This window comes from Streptopelia decaocto (genome assembly GCF_964273445.1).
Source record: "Streptopelia decaocto genome assembly, chromosome: 8".
In the NCBI taxonomy this organism is placed as follows: domain Eukaryota; kingdom Metazoa; phylum Chordata; class Aves; order Columbiformes; family Columbidae; genus Streptopelia; species Streptopelia decaocto.
This window is the reverse complement of record NC_138662.1, coordinates 15,227,560-15,248,945: the sequence shown is the minus strand read 5'-3', so window position 1 is coordinate 15,248,945 and position 21,386 is coordinate 15,227,560. Positions and strand designations below refer to the sequence as shown.

General features: G+C 38.1%; 1 protein-coding gene across 4 annotated transcripts in view; it reads left to right on the top strand.

Moving 5' to 3' along the window:
• Nucleotides 1–20,571, top strand: part of ATXN7 (ataxin 7) — an 88,883-nt gene extending 68,312 nt beyond the window's left edge. For all 4 annotated transcript variants that reach the window (XM_082059695.1, XM_082059697.1, XM_082059694.1 and 1 more), the window contains 8 exons: nt 7,513–7,765; nt 8,483–8,745; nt 9,517–9,599; nt 11,180–11,445; nt 11,861–12,059; nt 12,933–13,054; nt 14,005–14,959; nt 16,328–20,571. In XM_082059695.1, the coding sequence (XP_081915821.1) occupies nt 7,513–7,765; nt 8,483–8,745; nt 9,517–9,599; nt 11,180–11,445; nt 11,861–12,059; nt 12,933–13,054; nt 14,005–14,959; nt 16,328–16,345 (2,159 nt within the window). In that variant the 3' untranslated portion in view covers nt 16,346–20,571. The remainder of the gene's footprint in view (nt 1–7,512; nt 7,766–8,482; nt 8,746–9,516; nt 9,600–11,179; nt 11,446–11,860; nt 12,060–12,932; nt 13,055–14,004; nt 14,960–16,327) is intronic.
• Nucleotides 20,572–21,386: the final 815 nt, after the last annotated feature.

Below are 21,386 nucleotides of genomic sequence, written 5' to 3'. Positions count from 1 at the left end.
ATACAATTTTAAAACATTGAAGTTGGTGTTTGGAGTCTTACTGGTGAAAATCATATTTTTCCCCTCCTCCTCCTGTTTTCTTCAATGGCAGCAACAAAACTGTGACCCTGCTTATGCAGAATTTCATGCTCCTTGATCTGATGTATTTTGCACAGTGATCACTTGTAAGTGGATTTCGGTTCTCAAAAGTAAATCTCTCGGAAAATTATAAACACATGTATTTAGAAATCAGAAATCGAGTAATTGGTTTTACAGTTTTAAAAGTTCCCAGTGCTTCTCTCTAACTACTGTAATGAAACAAACAAAATAATGATAATAATAGCAAATATTTGCATTCTGTTTCTGTTCAAAGGGATGTGGTTAAATAACTGTCCTAACACCTCTTGGGAGTTGAGTAAATAATTTGCAAATATTCAAATTTAAACATTGGGAAACTGCAGAGGTTGGAGGTGGAGCAGTGAGGCTGGGGAAGACGAAAGCCAGGAGACCTCTCGGAGGATGTTTTCCAGTTCCCAGCTTTGCTCACGTTTCCTGTTAAGTGCTCTGGTAAACCTGCTTTTAAAAACAAACAGAAGTGAAAGTTGAGTTAAAATCTGTCAGCCAAGGACTTCTGGATGGATAGGAAGTAGGTTATGTGAAACTTAGTTCAAATGCGAATACATCACTCAAAACGATCAGTGGATTTTGGTTGTGTTGAAGTTCAGATTTCATGAGAAGGATCAGTTAAGTGTGCTGGACCATTATAAACAGCCAGATATGTTTTATTTACCTGTCTTAAATCAGTTTGAATTACTGTGACTGGATTTTGGAACTGGAACAATGCACTGAAACCCAAATATTTGAATATATGAGAGCTTTGGGTTCTGAATTAAGCATTTATAACCAAAGCACATATTATGAAAAAACCTCTTCTTTGTAATAATGAGTTTTCATAATAGATCAGTGCACCCTAGTGAAAGCAGAGGCAGATTTCTTAATGCTTTTTAGGGAGATTTGTAATGTGTGTTTTGGAGGTGGTTGACCAGGGAACGGTGCAGGAATTTGTACGTGGAACAGTGGGACCTTCACCCTGACAAGAAGCGCTGGGCAGCGAGGTGGGAAGGAAACCCACCAAGATGCAGAAAACAGGTGTCATGTAAAGCTTGGTGGTGCTGCAACCCTCACTTGAGAAGTAAAATGTCCTAGGAACTGACAAATTATTTTGGAACATACCCACTTAGCTATTTAAAACGTCTTGATGTATTTGCATTGTTTGTCTGTTGGCTTCAACAAAGGATTTTCTGAATTCTAATCATGGGAGAGCATAAATATTTCTTGGCACTTACCAAGCTGAAGATTCCACAAGCTGCTTTATTGCAATAGAGTGTTTTAAAGGGAATTTTAAAAATCGTTGATTGCTGTAGTCATGTTTTGCTCTTTGATGGGTGACTTCAACTCAAATTCTATCTTTTGCCCCTAAGAAAGTGATTTTATCTTCTTCGGCATTAGCCATCTCAATTTAAGTATAAATGGTCATTGAACAATGCTGTAGCACATGCGTGGCGAGATGTAATATAAAAACATATAAACCAGCATGGTTTAGATCTCCGCTAGACAAAGCAAACCTGTTAACATATCCGCTTCTGGAGGTGAGCTCTGGGTTTTAAAATACACTCTTCAAAATTGGCCAGGTATTGCATTTTAATGGATTTTTGAGAAGAGACACATTTTAAGTCAAGTTTTATCACTGTAGCTGAACTGCTTCTTCACATGGTGGTATCCACACCGATAGAAACATTCTGTACTGCAAACGTGCTGAATATATTTTAAAGTGAGGAAGTACAAGACGCAAGGTTCCATCAGGATTGCTAAGTTGGCCATAGTACCTATAAAAGATACTATATGAACCTACTTCTTAGAAAAATAGTTTATACCTATTACTACTTATTTATAATGTTGAAGAACTCTAGTAACATAAGGAAGACTGTTGTGGTAAGTGATGTAAATACATAAAGCAACTTATGCTTACATATGTGCTATCCTGACTTGCATTTGCTGTGCTGCAATGTAAATTATATATTTCTTTTTATTTTTCTTTCTCTTCTGCCAAAGTGTTATTTTTCTGTGAATGGAGTGCCATAAACATACATGACTATCAGTCAGATAATCTGAGTGGTTTTGCTAACACGGACCGATAAATAATAATATCATCTGCCAGTTGCAGAGCAATGTTTTTGTATGAAATAGAAAAAGTGTCTGTAGAGACATGACAGATTGTACTGGTGCCAGTCAAGCCTTGGCAGTCTGTCATACCGATTGCTTGGACTCCATAGATATTCTTTTCTGTAACTTTCTTGCTGTTGTGAAAAATATAACTTTGTTTAGGTGCTGTCCGTTCAGCTAAGAGTGTAAGTTTAAACACCGCACAATGGAAGATGGAGTGACCTCCTCCTGACTTAGAGTGCAAACAGAAGTGATGGGATGATTAAAAGGACATCAGTGGAAGATTAAGGCAGAATCCTTGGTATCCAAGCCCTGTGATTAGAGCGGGATAATGAAACAGCAATAAGTGAATGAGCAGCAGATCCAGATCCCGCACAGGCGATTGCTCCTGAGCAGCAACTGCCAGGGTGGCAACAAAGGAAAAGACATTGGCTTCCTATGCCCGTGATCGCTTTAGCTCCCGACTTTCCCATGCAAAATCCCCATGGATCTAACTTTTCTTTTTCTTTTTTCCTTGTCATGGTGAGGTCAAAGTGGTGGTGGATCAGAGCCCAACACAGGCATTTGGGTTAGAGCCACAAAAGGGATTTTAGTTTCTTGCTGCAGTAAGATCTGTGGCTCTGGTGAGGTGTCCTTCCAGAGGAGTGTCGTGGTCTGTCCTCTCCTGTTAGGTCATGGATCTGATCCTTCTGGACAAATTAGAAGATCCAGTAAATTTAGCTCTCCACAATTAGTCTAGAAATGTAATAGTCATACTGGGAGTAAATAAATTTTATCCTCTGGTACAAGGGGTTTGTTCTACTGTGGCTGTACAAAATCATTTATCCAATGAGAGGTCAAACAGTAGCTCAGTATGATGGGAAAAGAAGATAAGTTTGTTTTAAGTAGCATTTTTATAATGCTTAAACTTTTGGGGAGACAGATACATGACAATTAATTAAACAAAGTTATCTTTATGCTTTCTTTCAATGTGCACATTTAGATCTATAGTCTGGATGATACTCTTACACCTAAGGTAACCTGTGTTAAAACTGTTTTTCTGAATGTTAACTGAAGTTGCAACATATTTCCCTGAACTAAACTTGTGTGTGTTCGAATGGGTGTGCTTTGTTTTTAATGACGACTCTGCTAGCACTGACACAGGTCAGTTTGACTTTTTGCCCAGTACTTACGTAAGAAGTCAGTATAAAAAAAAATGGCTTTATGAAATTTGATCTGTACATCTTGTATTTGCTGCCCAAAGCTGTTAATTGATGCCCAGAGGGAATGAATAGCACAAAACAAATTGTCAATTTTGGGAACTAAGTGTAGACCTGGGAGGAACATTTTGAAAAAAAAAATTAAGAGTATTGTTACTTTGCTTGTTTGTTTTGTTAAGCATACAGCCAAGAAAGTAGCATTTCATGAAAAACAGAATATTTTTCTATAGCAAAGGATCTATAATTTTAACATAGATATAAGATCATAAATCAAAGTCCAAGTGTTTACATATTGATAGAAGGATTTGAAGTAGTAGCTAAACATGGTAAGATTTCCTTTTGTTTTCATTCCCCCTTTTTTTACTTCTTCTTCCCCTTCCAGGTCACTTTCTTTACATTTTGTCAGAAATCAGTGTGTGGTTAGTAGGAAATACACATATATATATATATATATGTGTGTGTGTGTGTGTGTGTGTGTGTGTGTGTGTGTGTGTATGTTGATATTTAACAGATAGCCAGTGACCGAGCAGAGCCATCCCTTGCTGGGATGACGCCTCTTTTCCCTTCCCTTCCCTTGTTCTTTCCAGCCCTTCTCCTTCACGCCACAAAGATGTTCTAGAAATGCAAAGACAGAGTTTATCTGTTAAAGTTTAGTGTTGAACCCAACTTTCATTTTAGGTCAGATTCTACTGAATGCTACGGGGATCAAGAAGCCAAAACTTATGTCTTTCTGGTATTTAAAAAATGAGACAAAAACCAAACAACGCTGCCCCACAAACCAAACAAAAAAATCCTCCCCCCAAATTTTAGGCTTCAAACCGTGTTACACAGACACAGTATTTGAAGTATCACTTTGTGTTGTAGAAGTAATCATGACATTAAAAAAAAAGGGACAAAAACAGTTTGAAAACCAAACACCTGGAGATAATTATGTTTTAAAATGTTTTCAGGCTGAGTCAGAGTTAATGACAAATGGGAACCGTATTAGATTGGCAGATGATTAGTAGAATTTATCATTATAATATGCTTAGCATAATAAGCATGGTGGTCTTGATTATTCAGTGAGAGTTTGTGTAGTAATTTTTCCATTAAAAGACTGTCAGTCTGTCAGTAAGTACATTCATTAGGTCAAGTGTGCCATTCTTTAAACATGCCTTGTTTCAAAAATAATATTAGCTTTCTCCAGTAAGACGAGACATCAATAGTCTTCAGATGGTTTACAAAGCAAACTTCACTTAAAAATAGGAATTTTATACAAAGACTGAAACATTAAATATAAGCAAATCCTAGTAACAGCCCTACCTGTGCTCCTATGTAAGTCAAAACAGGTCCAGGCGAGTTATGATGAATTAACTGCAAAGTCTTGTCATTTTGTTGATAAACTATGCAAGTTGTGGTTATTTACAGAATAAGCGAAGATTTCACAGACCTAGTGTTATAATATTTCTTCCAGAAATTTTCCCAAAATTCTAGAAAAAGCTCATTTGACTTTTGTGTGTGTGTTCCAAATCATATGTCTGTCTGTAGAACGGAAATCCTCTGTGACAGGTAGGCTGTAATATTGGGGTGTCATCAGCCTTAATTCTCTATTTTTCTTCTCTATTAGCAGCAGTCTCAAACACTTTCTTTTCATATTAACTCACTTGTTTGAGACTAGTGCTGCGAAACCTTCCTGCAAATAGTAATCCATAACATCTCAGGTTAGTGCCAGAGCAGCGCCTGTTAAAGTTGCCAGAAAATAAGTGTTTGGATTAATAGCTGAGATTAATATTTTGTCTACTTTATTCCTAGTGATGGGATGCGAGTAGGTATTCAGTCGTATTCTAATCCCTTTCTCTTCTCACCTGCCAGGTTTTCTCCAAGGAAGTAACACCCTGTCTTCCTTAAAAAAAAAAGCACCTCCGGAAGATTGTGTTAGTCATCCACTGTTTTATTAGAGATTATTTTAACTGTGATAAGAACTTGGACTTTGAATTTTCTAAATATACAGAAGGTGGAAGGGTATTGAGCAATTTGTCTCATTATCTCGCAGAGTCATCGCACAGGGTGTAGCATCGCGGCACTAATGGCCCTCAAATAGCAGCTTATCAGAGCTGCTCGGGGATTCTTGCCATTGCTGTAAAAAGACATTTGGCAATAAGCAGAATGCCCTAATAGAGGCACAGCCATTTACTAGCACATAAATACGCTAACATACTTCACTTCCAAACTCTTCAGCAGCATCTGGTTGTAGAAAACTAAATAGATGATTTTCTACATTGCAGATAACTAGTCGTCCTAAATACTGTAATTTTAAAGCAGTCGTTTCTTGCGATGGTTGATTAATTGCTGCGTTTGTTACGTGTTTCTGTTGCGTATTTCACCTGACCTCTCAAAGCTTTTTCGTAAATACTAATTAAGAAGTGATGACTCTTTTGCTGAAGGTTTGTTAGGTAGTTTGCATCCATTTTCCAGTTAAACAGAGGAACATCGTTTGGTTCAGTCGCAGAGATCATTTCTTAACTGGAGTTTCCTGGTCTAAGCTCTATGTTTGGGGCTTTTTGTGTGTTTTTTGTTTGTTTGTTCTGTGTTTTTTTTTTCTTTTTCCCCTCAGCTAATTAATGTATTTAAAATGCTGCTTCCCCACCTCTGCCAGGTGTCAGACTCCTGTGTCTCTCTCTTGCACTGCCAGAGCAGTTTGACTTTTCTCCCCAAATTATTGCTCTTCCCATCCTACTTGCAGGAGCTGGCAATGAGCCTGACCACAGTGGTGCGGGGCTGTTTGGTGGCTTCCAGCTACCAATGTTGTCCAGGCTGGTCACCATCTGAGTGGCAAATGGTTGCTGTAGCTTGAACTGGGGGAAAATAGGTTGTATGAGCAGAAGGCGGATGTATTAATTTACATTTGCCAGGGCATTACATCCATACAAGTTGCACTGGGCTTGACTTCCACTCTTGGCAGTAGTTGTTGTAACTTTGAGTAACCTGCTTCTTTCACAGTTTAAGTAAACTTACTTCAAAATCTGTAAGCTGATCCTGGGATCGACTGGTGCCAGATTTGGGCACATTTAACAATACTTGGCTGAGAAAGAGGTGTTACTGCTGGCGAGAAGATGCCTTTCCACTCCTCTGATGGACCTGTTAATTCTTGGTTCTCTCTTAGATCTGTGGTTTACATATACTTGATTACTAGACATGTCTCTTAAATGGATGCTGGATTACACAGATCATCCAGGAATCACAGGTGTTCAAGTATCAGTGGAGCAAATGGTCAACTAATGTGTCCACGTGTAGGCAGAGCTGGGTACTCCCTGAAGCGGTCAGGTTGTTTGTGACTAGAATTCATTGTTCCAAAGAACTACCTTTATATTCTACACTATTTTAACTAATTGATGCTAGCAATATATTAATGTTAATGGTTTCATGTTAATTAATTTTTTTCCAACACATTCATTGATGGAACCTGACACTCTCAATTCAAATGTTCAGTTGTTGAGTTTTTGTGTTGTTTTTTTTTTTCTTTTTTAGAATAATACTTGTTGCTGCTCTTGATGTTGTTCCTAAATAGAATTAGTAAGAGGAAAACAAAACAAAAAAACACACAACAGGCCAGAAAACAATGCAGGTCAATACGTGAGCTGCTGTTCTCGAGGGTGGTCCACACTGAAGCTCTAGTAGATCATACCAGAAGGTTGTCATGAAGTGGAAGTTGAAGTGTTGGCTCCAATATAATTTTGCCTGTTAGGAGACATACTTACAGATAATTGTTATCCTTTCAGGAAATACGATATTTAAGCTTGCTTGGCCTGAGGATAGGGGTCTCTTTGCTCTGTGTGTCTGAGGTCTAGGTTTGATTCTCACTTTCTTGTTCTTTAAGTTGGATAGAGAGTGAGGTGTGTTATTAGAAGTGAAGCTTTAGCAGCTGAGGAATTTAGCTCCCCAGGTTAAAAGAGACTCTGGTAACTGGCTGGGCACCTGCAATGGAAGGAGCTTGATGGATTCCAGTGAGGCTTGAATCCTCTGTGCTCTCCCAAGCCAATAAAGGAAAAATGCTAATGGAGTAAATGGCAAGATGAAGTATTTATAAATTGTTTCTGTATGGGTGCTTAAAACCCCTTTTCCTCCTTTTCAGAAAGAAGACACAGCTCCTCTAGCAAGCCGCCTTTGACTCCTCCATCTTCTTCAGTATTTTCCCTCATTTCATCTCTCCCTTCAAAAAACAAAGGTAGCAGTGGAAGTGGGAGCAATCGTTCATCCAGTGGAGGTACTAGTGCATCATCATCAAATTCCAAGTTGTTGAAATCACCCAAAGACAAGCTGCAGATCAGCGGAAACAACAAGTTAATGCATCCGGTACAGCATAGCAAAGTTCCCCATGATAAAATGTGAGTACACATTTTGACAAAGAATTAAATGTTATTACTTTCATAGACACTGCTGCATCAGCAGAATTTCTTTTTGTTTCAGAGGCGTTTTGGTTTAAGAAATAATCACATTTAACTCCTCCAGATCATTTTCAGCAGTCTAGTCTAAGATTGTAGGTAATACTCATGGTTATGTTGAACATGAACTCTTGCAAAGCTGCATCTTAAATCACTAAAAATAAAGGTCATTATACTAGGGGCTCTTAATTATTTGATCTAATCTGCATACTTTGATCATAAGGGAGTTTTAGCTCTGATTCAGGTCATTTTTGACCTGCAAATGTGAGATTGACAGTAAATTATATTATCAGTTCTGCACAGAATGGGTCATTTCTCACTGGATATAGTTGCTTTGGTGATGCGCTGTATTTGTGAATCCAAATAACAGTTTCTGAAGTCCCTGATGACTCACTGAAATATTTAAAAGGAAATGGGGAAAAGAGGACAGAAGATATTATGGACATAACAAAAAATATGGGGAAAAAACAACAGCAATGAAACAAAACAAAAAAAACCCCAAACCAACAAATACAAAAGCACCTGGGAATAAAGGAGGAAGGTCTATGTTTGCATGGTGAATAGATCAGAGTACTGTTGAGTAATAACGTTTGAAATATTCTTTAAAAATTTATTACAATAATTTTCCATTTCACTCCCTTTATTTTTCATAAATAATAGTATGACTCCATCTGTCAAAGTGGAAAAGATTCATCCAAAGATAGATGGTGCCCAACTGAAAGCTGCTGTTGGTCCAACTTGTTCTACTACTGTGAGTTCCTCAATAAAGACTGGCCTTAATTGTCCCTCAATACCAAAGCCACCCTTGCCTTCCCCTGGACAGATACTGAATGGTAAAGGTCTTCTCTCTGTGCCTCCATTTTTGGAAAAGAAACCTGAAGAAAATACAAATAATAGGAAATTTTTACATAAAAGATTGTCAGGTAATTGGTTTTAATTGTTATTTGCTATATTCCTCTTTTTAGTGTATATATAAAAATGCATATATAGAATATATAGAAATAAGCTTTAGAACTAAATTGAACACTTTTATAACACCGTAACTTGTATTTAGGTACGTTTTACATATTAGAATTTCAGTCTATAACTTGACGTACTCTTAAAGCACACGAGCAAATTTAAGTATAGCTATTGCTTTCAGAAACCTCAAAGGTCTGACAGTTGTAACATTAAGCTCTTCTATTATCTTTAAAGCTTTTCTTTTCACTCTTTCTATATGGAAGGTCCAAATGTACATAGAACTGGAACAACTAGCACCTCATAAACTCAAAAATATAAACCCAGTCTGCCCTTTACACTTTTTAAACACAATAACTTTGAGTGTTAATAGAATGGTAGAAAAGTTCTTAACATCTAAACTAACAACAAAAAAAACACCATTTGTTTGTCACAGTTTATATTGATGGTGACCTCTAATCCTAACGTGCAGGATCTGCTCCTCCTTTGGGGTCCCTACAGCTGCGAATTTCTCCATTCTGTTTGTAGACTTGAAATCTGTATTCCAGCACACCATAAACTTGCTGAGAGTATAGAAAATTGTGTTTGTACAATTTTATTGTGCATTTTTTACTTGTATGTTTGCCTATGTTACATTTGAAAGCAGTTTCTGCTATGGTTAGTTTTTATAACAAAAATTAATTTTAGTGTATCAAAATGTCTTTTGATAACTTCTCAATTCTGTGTACCTTTGACAGAGAGAGAATTTGATCCTGATATATACTGTGGTGTCATTGATGTGGAAACCAGGAAACCTTGTACTAGGTCTTTGACATGCAAGGTGGGATATCTTCATCAGAATAAGATTGTGTGAAGTTTTTGTTCAATATCTTAGAGAAATATGACAGAAAACTACCATTTTTTCTTGCTGTCAGTAATTACCTGTAAATGGTACCTGTTCAAACGTGTTTCCCAGAACCAAGGAGGAATTTTTTCAAAGTTTGTTTCATTATTTGCTCAAAAACGTATTTAGTAAAGTAACCCGGAGATTTGTAGTTTTGTATAAACCCTTTAAACACAGATGTTGACATGGGACAAATAATGTTACTCCACCTATAGGTAGCAGGGGGCCAGCATGTTCTTTTTAGGGATAACCTTTGGGTCATAGATCATGAACTTAAAAATTCCTCATAAGCATAAAAAGTATTATTTGTTTATGCAGAAGTTGAATAAATCAGGCTACTCCTCTCATCTGTGAAAACCTTCAGTCAGATAAAATATGTTCGCTGGCTTAAATCTTGGTGGACAGAGGGATGTTGCTTAGTCCCAAGGAACCAGAAATCAGATCCCCTGCAATTGTGTAATATTTAGCTATTTTCCTGCAAAGTGGCTAAACTGTCAGTAGGGGAAGCATCCGGCAAATAAACCACCTACAGAACAAAGGTAAATGAAGCTGGTACTAATGACCCAGAGGAACTGAACTTGAACATGTTGCCCTTTTGGAATTACAGGGGGGAGGCAATTGGTTTGCTAATAGAGGAGGGAGAAACTTCAAGATTTTACAAGAGAGCTAGATGAGAGTGTAAAAGAGAAAAAGTAAAAACATTTCTCAGCTATTCCTTATGCCTACTTATAAAATATTTTCGAAATCACTGTTTGTGTCTGGATTATGTGATGTAATTTTTACCTATTAAAATGAACCTAATCAAACCTTTTATGCCATATGAAAAAAGGGTATTGCTGTGACTTTAACAATTCAGAAAAATAACCTACATCTATTTCACTTTGTCTAGAGTTTGTGCCCTATATACACACATACATTTTACTATGTGTAGCATTCAGAACCCTCAAAGAGCTTTGAGTTCTGTCTGACTGTGGATTCTGCTGATTTTTTTGCATTCCTTAATATCTATTCGATTACATTAGTTTTCAAGGAATGTATTAGTACATAGAAGAAAGCAAAGTATTTTTATAAGTATTTTTCATCTTTAAAACCAGACTTTTAATGGGAGACGTGTTAAATATTTTTGTAAATGAAAGTAAATATTTAGTACTCCTGGTTATCCACTGGGATGAGAGAAATGTTTTTTGATACCATGTTGGCAATTAAAATCTTGATGTAAAAAGAGTTTTCAATTCTAGTCTTAACCTTATATAAGAGCTTTAGCAGTTTATTTTTTAAAAGTATTTTGAAAGAAGCCTTTTACTCAGTTACTGTTTTTTGTTATTTTTGTGTCAGACAGGGATATAGGAACCTACAGAGCAATTTTAAAGTTTGTTTTCTAAGTCATTCTTCCTCCTCTTTACTAAACCACAGGTGTGATAATTTTCTCTGCTCTAGAGCTCTAGATACATGTTTTGCTTGTTTAATTTCCACAAATCTAATAGCGTAGGATTAATGATTTATTCATGGTTTTGCAGACACATTCCTTAACCCAGCGGAGGGCTGTACAGGGTCGAAGAAAACGATTTGATGTGTTATTAGCTGAGCACAAAAGCAAAACCAGGGAAAAGGAACTTCTTCGACATTCGGATCATCATCAGCAGATGCCCCCTCTCAGGGAACCACATCCATCACCTACGAAAACTTCCCAGGAGCTGCACCAAAATTCTCATGGAGTTACTCTTACAGAGTCAAAGCCTTTATTACCTAATAAACCCAAACCTCACCCCCCCAGTCTTCCAAGGTAAGGAAAATCTGCCAGTCTAATGGTCTGGAATTAATACTGGTAGCTTCCTCAGGTGGATTTTGAAAGAGTGATATGGATCTGTTGGACGGGGCAATATTTTTGCTCTAGGCTTGCTGACTGTCTGCAATTAGCAATTAGATGCTGAGCTGTAACTCATACAAGAAGGGTTTGGTGTTTGAAACAGTAAAAGCTGAGTTGCATCAATGAAAGTGATTCAGCAACGAAGGCAAAGCTGCTTTGCCAGAGGTATCGTACCTTCTGTGCTTCCTCTCAGTAGGTGTGATGCGAGACTGTGGAAAATATCAGAAATCTGTTTGTGAGGATTTCCTGCTGTCAGTAACAAAAAGCACGTCAGCTTGGAATTTTTACCTAGACATAGTTCACTAACATCTTTCCTGCTCGCCCTGCCCAGGCCTCCAGGCTGTCCAGCCCAGCACGGTGGAAATGTCCCCAGCGAGTCTCCTTCTGTCCATGAGTCCCCGCACCCTCCCTTGCCTGCAGCTGAGCCAGCACCTCGGTTATCCAGCGATGAGGGAGAATGTGATGAAAAAGAAGAGCCTGTTGAAAAACTGGATTGTCATTATTCAGGTCATCATCCTCAACCAGCTGCTGTACGTTTTGAGTTAAAGTTGACTTTGCTCTCTGACTGGCTCTGAACTTGTAAACACATTACTTGGCGGTTTTAAGAGTGGGTTGCTATTGGGCATATGATTTTTGTTTGTTTCTTTTCTTCATTTTAAGAAAATTATTTTGTTGGCTAGTAGGCAGTGGAGACTTAACTGTAGTTGTGAAGTAAATGTGCTAAAGAAACATGTTGGGACCTCACTAATGCAAAAATCAAAATGCCAAAATACTGAAGATGAAATTGGTAACTGCTCTAAAGGGCTGTGGTTTTGCAATAAGGACATGTCAGCAGGGTCTTTTGGGTGAGATTTTGTTGTTGGACTTTCCCTCTCACACACACATTTTTTTACTTGAAGTGCCAGTCACCGCAGTAGAGGTAGCAGTAATGTGTTGTTTTAATATTTAAATATTGACAGAAGCTAGTTAGTCTAACTAAAAGCACAAGCTTTATTGCCTAACCTATATATCAAATTATCTCCTTTTTGTTTTTTTAAGCAGACTACAAGCAGACAGCTGATAGGTCCTCTGAAGCGGATGTTACATATACGTATTATGTTTTTATACACATACAGAAACACATTGTCTTTCCCTGTTTAATCAGGGGCATTCAAATTTGACCCTCGCTTTTGGTCATAAGGGAGTCTTGGATGGGAAAAAAATCATACCAATATACCACTGCCAAAAATTTAAAATAGTTGTTATACCACAGAAATAAAAATGATAGTTTATGTTTTTCTATCCTTGATTTAAACATGTAAAAGCATATTCATTTAGCGATTATTTATTTGTAAACAACTGCATTGTTATTCAGAGAGTTGTTACTGAAAGTAGAAAGCACCAATGAAAATCTGTCTTTTCAGTTTTGCACATTTGGTAGTCGGCAAATTGGAAGAGGTTATTACGTGTTCGACAAGCGATGGAACCATATGCGATGTGCACTTGACTTCATGTTCGAGAAGCATCTGAATTCACAGATGTGGAAGTGAGTAGAAGTGAAAGAGTTCTTGGTATTTGTAGAAACATGTGAAGCCTGTGATTATAGTTAAAGAACGGTAATCTTGGTTCGGATTAATTGAAACAAAGGTTAATAGTCTATGCTTTGTTTTTGCAACAAGTAACTATTAATTTAAGAAAATACTTATTGGCGTTAATCAATCTCAAGGTACAATAACTTTAATGGAGCTTTATTAGACTGGGTATCATTCCAAAGAGCGGTAGATACTGTCGAGGGTTAAGATTGCGGGGTGACAATAAAACCCTGGCAGATGTATTGTTAACCCCCTCTTCCCCCCCACTTCCCCCTTTTTGCCCCTCCCTCTCCCCCCTTCCCACTCAGGACAGGCGATCGGGAGGGAAAGAAGGACAGAGAGAAGAGAGTTGGAAAAATTAACAGTGTTTTACTAATGCTACTAATAAGAATAGAGAAAATAATACAAAATATACAAAACCAATCTTGAAAGTCTCAGCAACTGCAGAGCCGGCACCCAAAGTCCTGGGTTAGACTCTGCAGCCAACCGGAGCTGGATTCAGTCTCTGACTAGGCCTCAGTTCGCAGGGATGACTAGCAAGGTCCTCTTCTAATGTCAGCCATAAGCAGAAGGGAAAAGCAAAGACAAAAGGGCAAAAGGGACGAGATCCTCGTGATCTCCCACTTTATATGAAGTATTCACGTGAATGGAATGTTATACACAGTTGGTCAGTTTCTTGGTCACTTGTTTCTCATCGCCCCTCTCGCGAGATGTCCATCCATGCTTATCAATATGTTCGTATTCCATTGCTAGGTTTACCAAAACATGTGTCTGGTTCTCCAGGAAAATGCAGTTAATATGAAGGCTTTAGCTGACAGGCAAAATTCACTGAAAGAGAAACTTGTTTTTAACAAAACCAGGACAAGATATGTAGGTTTTTGTTTGTTTTCCTGTTCACCTGCAGGAAAATTCCTCCAGCGTCTACTAACGCAGCATCAGTTCGTGCACCACATCGGACAAACTCAATGCCTGCTTCACAGTACGGTGTCAGTGCAGCAGGTTTCCTCTTACCCACCACGGTTATGTCATCGCCAGCATTGGTGTCTCCTTCCTGTGTGTCTCTGAATAATAAATCGGTACCATCCCATGGAACGACACTAAATGCCAATCCTGCGACTTTGGGTGCGGTGGATCCTGTCTGCAGTATGCAATCGAGACAAGTGTCTTCATCCCCTTCAACACCTACAGTGCTTTCCTCTGTACCTTCACCTATGCCCAGCAAACCTCAGAAAATTAAATCCAGCAAATCTTTTAAACCTAAGGAATCTTCTGCTGGCAGTGGCACCTGTAACAGTACCGGCAGCGTCAGTAGCAGCAGCGGCTCAGGAAAGAAGCGTAAAAACAGTTCCGCACTGCTAGCACCTTCTCATTCCACAGAGTCCTTTAGAAAAAACTGTGTGGTTAACTCTGGAAGCTCTGGGACCTCCTATCACCCGTCGGTGACAGCCTCGTCCCACAGCGTTGGCCTCAACTGTATGACGAGCAAAGCGAACTCTGTGAGCCTCAAACACGAGCAATCAGGGAGGGGTCCTCCGACCGGGAGCCCTGCGGAGTCGATAAAGAGGATGAGTGTGATGATGAACAGCAGCGACTCCACGCTCTCCTTAGGGCCGTTTGTTCATCAGTCCAGTGAGCTGACTGTAAATTCACACAGCAGTTTTTCACATTCGCATACTTCCCTTGACAAATTAATAGGAAAGAAAAGAAAGTGCTCACCTGGTTCAAGCAGCATAAACAGCAGCAGCAGCAGCAAATCAAACAAAGTTGCCAAATTGACATCGATGAACAATGTTCATGCAAAACACACTGGTGCAATCCCAGGGACACAAGGACTGATGAACAACTCTCTTTTTCATCAGGTATGAAATTTTGTCTCAAACTAAGCCAATATGAACATGCCTCTTCACGTGCTTACGTTAGATGTGTTCTCTTAAATATTAGTTAGCCAATTTCAGATCCTATTCAAGTGATAGTTCTCTTTTTTGTCCACTGTCCATTTTAAATGGTTTCATAGTACATTTACATAAGATTATTATAAACACTTTAAAAAATGTACACTTTATGAAACCTTAAATATGACTTTCCAAGTTCCTTAGATGTTGCCTATGAGTTGCTTTCAGATGAAATTCAGTCTTCACATTTTAAAAAATAAAAAATATAAAGGTAAATGTTGCCAGCCAACTGTGGAACTGAGATGTATGTCTCAGCCTGACTTCTTGTTTCTGTGTCAGTAGTAAACATTCTACAAAGTGGAACATAATGATGCTGATAACAGAACTGTGATACTGTGATAAAATAAGCCTATTATCCCAAGGTGTCATTGGCTAACTTCTTAGTAATAACAAGATTAAATGTTATAAATAAGATAGAAACATTTATAATCAGTAAAGCAAACAGATTGGCTATAAAGGAAGCAGATCTCATGGATTCATAAAATCCCATTTTAAAATTTAGTTTGGGGTTTTGTGTTTAGTTGTTTTTTTGGATATTTTTAAATAAATCACATTGGAACAGTTGTGTATCAGGAGGGAAGGTTATTGAAGTTAAGATGACAGAGGATTTAGGAACGAGTAGCTCAGACTTTGTAATAAAACTATTCAAATGGACTTGGAGGATCAATTGGAGGGGCAAAAATAATTGGATACAGCTCGAAGAGAGTACAGAAGATGGAATTTCAGAGCATAGCTTTAGAACTAGAGACCTTTAGAACTAGAAACCTTTTGTTTCCTCTGGTGCTAATAACCTGAAATCTGTGTACCTGGAGAGCTGAGAGGTCAGTAAGAGCTTTTTCAGAATGATTTTTGAATTTTCAGTTTCAGCCATAGAGGAAGATTTTCATCATTGTGTTGTGTTTACTGTAACAAATTTAGCCATGTGAGGTTTTTTTTTCTCCTTTTATTTTTGGACTTATTTACATTGCATAGTTGAAATAGTAACTATTAGATAAAGGAGAAATATAATGTTGAGTGAATGAAGGAAGGAAATAATGTCTAAAACCATTATCAGTTTTAAGGAAGGAAATAATGGCTGAAACCATTAAAACTTTAAACAGCTCTAGCTTGAGAATTGCCAGGTCTTAGAGAAGCCATCCACATACTAGTGGTGTCGCATTGTGCCTGGTGATTCTCCCCAAAATATCCTCTTGTCATCCAGAAAATGTCTTTTAAGGGCACGTGCTATAACAGCCTGGCTCACTCATCCTTCTCTCCCTTTTGCTTGCTCAAAAGCCAAAGGCACGTCCCTGATAGCTGAGAGCACCCCGGTGAGAAACGGACTGGATCATTTTCACTACAAGCAAAACCTCTATCTGGATTTCTGGACTCCAAGATGCCTTGACTTTTCCCAACTTCCCATGGTCCTCAGGTGTGGAAATCTACTGGACTGTCACTTAAAACAAGGAATTTCCCTGAAGCCATGTCTGTAGCAGCGAATATACTAGAAATGGACACTGGATGAAGTTCAGCCACAAAATTGCTCTTATCAGTGTTAATGGTGGTCTGGACTTTTGCTACACAGCTGTTAGATTTTACTTACAGGAGTACATCATCTTGCCACTATTTGACATAGATTGGTTGGGCAAAGGAATGTTTTCTGGGGGGAAATAAACGTTACTGTTGACTTATTTTTATACTGATGGTGTCTTTTGTAGGTGATAGCTAACCAGACAGACACCCTCAATGGAGAGGACCCCGTGACAAGGGGAAAAACGTGTGAGGCACAATGGAAAGAAGCCCTCAAGAAGGGAATATGGCTTTAGTGTTTTTATAGCAATGTTCCTGTAACGGAATATCAAAATAGCACAATTCAAAAAATAGTCTGTGTTTTGCCCAGCCTTTTGCAAGTAATTTGGGATAAGAAACTATCAGGAGTTTAAAAAAAAAAAAATCAACAAAACCCAGAAAAACTTGTTTGAGGCCATCGCTCAAAAACAAGTGTAAAAATGTCATACTTGCATGATACAAAACCTATTTCCTATTCCTTTGAGTAAGATTTGATTGCAGAAGAAAAGTTTAATTTTGTTTTTTAAAAAATCCAAACCCATCAAACAAAGGCAAATAACCTCTCAAACTATATGCCCAAAGAACGTTATTTATTGACCTGTATACCTTTGCTATTTAAAAAGAAATAACAGCTGTATTGGTTAAATAAGGCTGGATAGCCCTTTTAAAACTAAGTATTTAAAGTATTTAAATATTTTCTAAAAAACCTGAAGTCAGTTACTTTATGCCTTGTTTGTAGAAGGAAATTGTTAACATGTTATGCTTTCAGCCACTCAGTAAGGTTTTTCTTTTCCGAAATTCTGGAATAAACACCAGTTTGACAGCCGAGTTCACCGTAAAGTGCAGATGTCGTCCCAGTCTCATCGCAGTCGTCCCCCACCTGCCCAAGCTTTACGAATAAAAGGGGCTTTACACAGTTTTATATAGTCCAGTCAATTTTTATGAAATATTTTCTCTTGCTTCAAAACACCTCAAAAGTGAATTCTGCTAAAGGGCTTATTGTATTATGATTTGGTTCGTCTGGATGTTTTTGTTACTTTTTAACCATCAGGTAAAGTCTCAAAACTGACTAAACTTTTAATAAGGAGGCAAACGAAAGGAAAACCAATTCCTAACCCAAAAGGTATTTTATTTTCTGCCTTAAAGGGGCACCAGCTATTGCTGAGAAGAGACAATCTGAGCCTGCCCAGCTGTTGGCGTAGCCCAGCCTGCCCGGTTCTGGTGGCAAGTGGTACATCAGGGAATCCAAAGCCACTCTGAGTAGCAGTTGCTTTGTTGTTTACCTAACGATGCTTTCAGTTTAAACTGAACTTGCTTCAAAATCGTTCTAATACAGCAAAACAACAAGAAGCCTCTATGCAGACGTTTAGCTTTGAATTTGAAAAGATCCCATTGAGAAAGCAACGTACTAGAGACACTTATTATGCAAACTAAAACAACAACAAAAAAATAGACAGCTTTTCAGGAACAGAAGGATTTGTATTTATTAAGATGCCCTGTTAAAAGGATTATTAGAACTGTGATTGGTTTAATGTAAAAGGAACCAAAGCTCTATGCCACAAAGAGAAATCAAAGCGTATTAAGCGCTGCACGTTTGGAGTGAAATCCACGCTCTGATGAAGTCCCAGGGGCAGAGCTTCCACTTCAGGAGAGCGTCAGTCACAAGTGCAATTGGACTCTTGATATAGACACAAAGGTAAAGGAAACATAAACTTGTCACGATTGAGCGCTAGCGATTTTGTGATCCAACTCTCCTCTGTGTTTCTTTTGAAGGTTCTGTTGATCTGAAAGCATAAATGGCAAATTCGTGCTCCTTCAGTAGCCTGCAGACATGTTGCAAAGCGAATTCCTGATCTGTGCTCGTACAGAGCCGGTGTTTGCAGCCACCTGCGGCGTGTGCTTTTAAGCCATTGGGTGTAAAGTGTTAGAACGTCGTAAATTCTGTCTGCCCTTGAGCATAGACCTGCTTAAATATTATGTTTTAGATCTTGGTTATAAGCAGAACATTGTTCCTGAAGCTTTTATTGTCACATAGTTCTTAACTGTAAATAACTAAGGACGCTTACAATGAATTTTCCTTGCAAAATTGAATTTGCAGTGGCTGGGTTGTTTCTAGACAGATTTTGGTATTAATTTAAGAGATACAGTTTTTATAGTCTTTCCAACTTCTCGTTATGACTCCTGCAGTTTTCTTAACCTAAAAAATTGCTGCAATGATGAACAAAGAATTATACAAGAAAAAAAAAAAAAAACAAACACATACTTTTGTATCTTTATTTTGGAATTTCTTGTTCTATTATAAATATTGAAGTATCCCTATTTCAGAAGACATATTTTGTTAATTGATTGTACATATTTAAATATGTATTTTTGCACAGGTCTTTTTTTCTTATATCCAGTTTTGGTACAACTGAGATCATCTAGTATTTATTTATTAATTAATTAAAAAAATAAAATAAAAAAAAAAAAAGAGGGGGGTGGGGAAAAAGCAAATACCTTTTTATAATTTGAAGTGGTTCACTGCCAAGCCAATAGCTGACCATGCCTACTTTAGCGAACTGAAGGGATGCCTCCGTTTTTGTGAAAGCCGTGTCCCTTTTCACGTCTTGGGAGTGAACCCACGGCCAGCGCCGCCCGGGTCCTGCGCCCGGGCTCTGCCCCGCACCCCGAGCGCAGGATCGGGGCCCCAACGCTCGCTCCGGCCTCGCTTCTCAGTTGCCTGATTCCCGGAAGATGACATTTAGTGAAGTGACACACTGCTTCTCAGTTTTTTTGTAATTTTATTTTATTTTATTTTAGTGTTTGTGTGTGTGCGTGCGCATCCGTGTGGGTCTCATGTGGTTTAAAACTAACGGAAAAACTGAAAGTGCCTGATATAACTAGTTTTAAGCTTGGACTGTTTAGACAGCTTCTCCTTAAAAGACTTGAATGTTCAGTTGAAATTTTGGAGCTTGCTTTTTCCACCTATATATAATATATGTGTGCGTGTATATGTGTATACACACACATATATGTATATTTCCTGAAATTAATGGATTGACAAAAGAAAGCGAACGATGCTGGTAACTTTTGTAAAATCTTTTAATTAGAATACCTTGTGTTGGAACAACCCCATTGATAACTCCTATTTAATACAACGCCAAGGGTTTGAAATATGGTTTCAACCAGCAGTTTATTTAACTGTCTCATTTTGGGAAGAGACGGGGGGGGTATTCGTAAATGAAATCACTTAGAAAATGTCCAAAATAGCTGGTATTCCAGGAAAACAAACAAACAAAACCAAGTAAGTACCTCTTGAAACCATTAAAAAACAAAGTTGTGATTTCCACATGGCATTTTTAAGGCAGTTGTCTTCCTGTAAGAGTTCTCTTGCCAAGGAATCTCTTTCTCGTCTTTCACTCATTCTGTCCTGGAGGAGGGAATTGGGCTTAGAAAGATTCTTAAATGTTTCACTGTCCAGCAGAAAAGAATTATTTTTACCTTTTGTGCAAGATATTTTACGTTTTAAAGGTAATTTTACAATGAGCACTACATAATGTCAATGTGAATGTAGGCCTTGAAAGCATCTTGCTCGGTGTTGAGCCTGGTTCTAAAAGCAATCTCCTGTGTAAAATGTGTGAATAGTTGGATAATTTGTATACATAATCAAGAGCATCTGATCAGCTGAACTCTGTGTTGGCTGCTGTATAGTACATGAACAAATGTCATGGGATAGAAAAATTACTTTGGATATTTAAAAGAAAAATAAATATATAGTCTATTTGTTTTGTAACAAGTTTCTGTAAATAAAATAATTTATACTATTTATAAGAAAAAGTTGTGCTTTGCTTCATGAAAAAGATTAGTTTGTTGAACAAACATGTTACTAAACAAGGCAATAAAATTAGGACTTTTCAATAAATGAGGTTGGTTGCATGGAATACATTATATGTTTCTGCTTCATTATAAAGTCATTCACCATTAAAGGAAAACATTATCTGTATCAGTGCCTATGTGAACTAATTTCAGAGAACTGGATGTGCTCAAGTTCTGTCACTGCACCTCAGCACCGCGGGGGCGGCTCAGAGCTGGCCCGCCAGGATCGGATCTGGGGCTCTGCTCCCTGGTTTGAGAGATGCCCGTATCGGCTCCGCACTATTTTTCCTGCGCAAAGGATGTTTTGGGTTTTTTTTTTTACTTAAGGTTCACACTTTGTATTGTTTTCTAAACAGAAGAAGGAGAAGCAGCTATTACAGCCCCAAATGCACTATGTCAAATGATCGTGGGGTTTTCCTTCTAAAAAAGCATCTTCCGTATTTTCACTGTTTAAACCCCGGTGTGTGAATTGAGCAGGTTAAATCCTCTTCCAGGCTTTTCTCTGCATGTGACTCAGGCCTCGCGTGTGACGGTGACCTCTGAGGAGCAGGTGGTGAAACCGGTAAAACTCCTGTTAGTGGGATAGAACGTCATGGTTATATCCATGGCAATGTTTCCTTTATTTTCTCCCTCTCCTTTTTCTTTTTTTGCTTTTTATTTTCCTTTTACAGCAGTAAGAACAAAGTTTTCCCAATTATCTGGAATAAAAGGTACAAGATTTAAGAGAGGGGCCGGGCAGCAAGCAGTTTCTGCTTTGCCTTTTTACAGTGAGTACTTTATTATTTCTACATTTAAATTTTTGCATTGACTGAAGATTTTTATCTATCTTTTTGCCTCACCATCCTGAAAATATCTTTTCTAGTAGCAATTTCTGATTTGGGCTCCACTCGATCAGCTGTGGCAGCGGTGGCTGTGCTGGGCTGTACCGGTG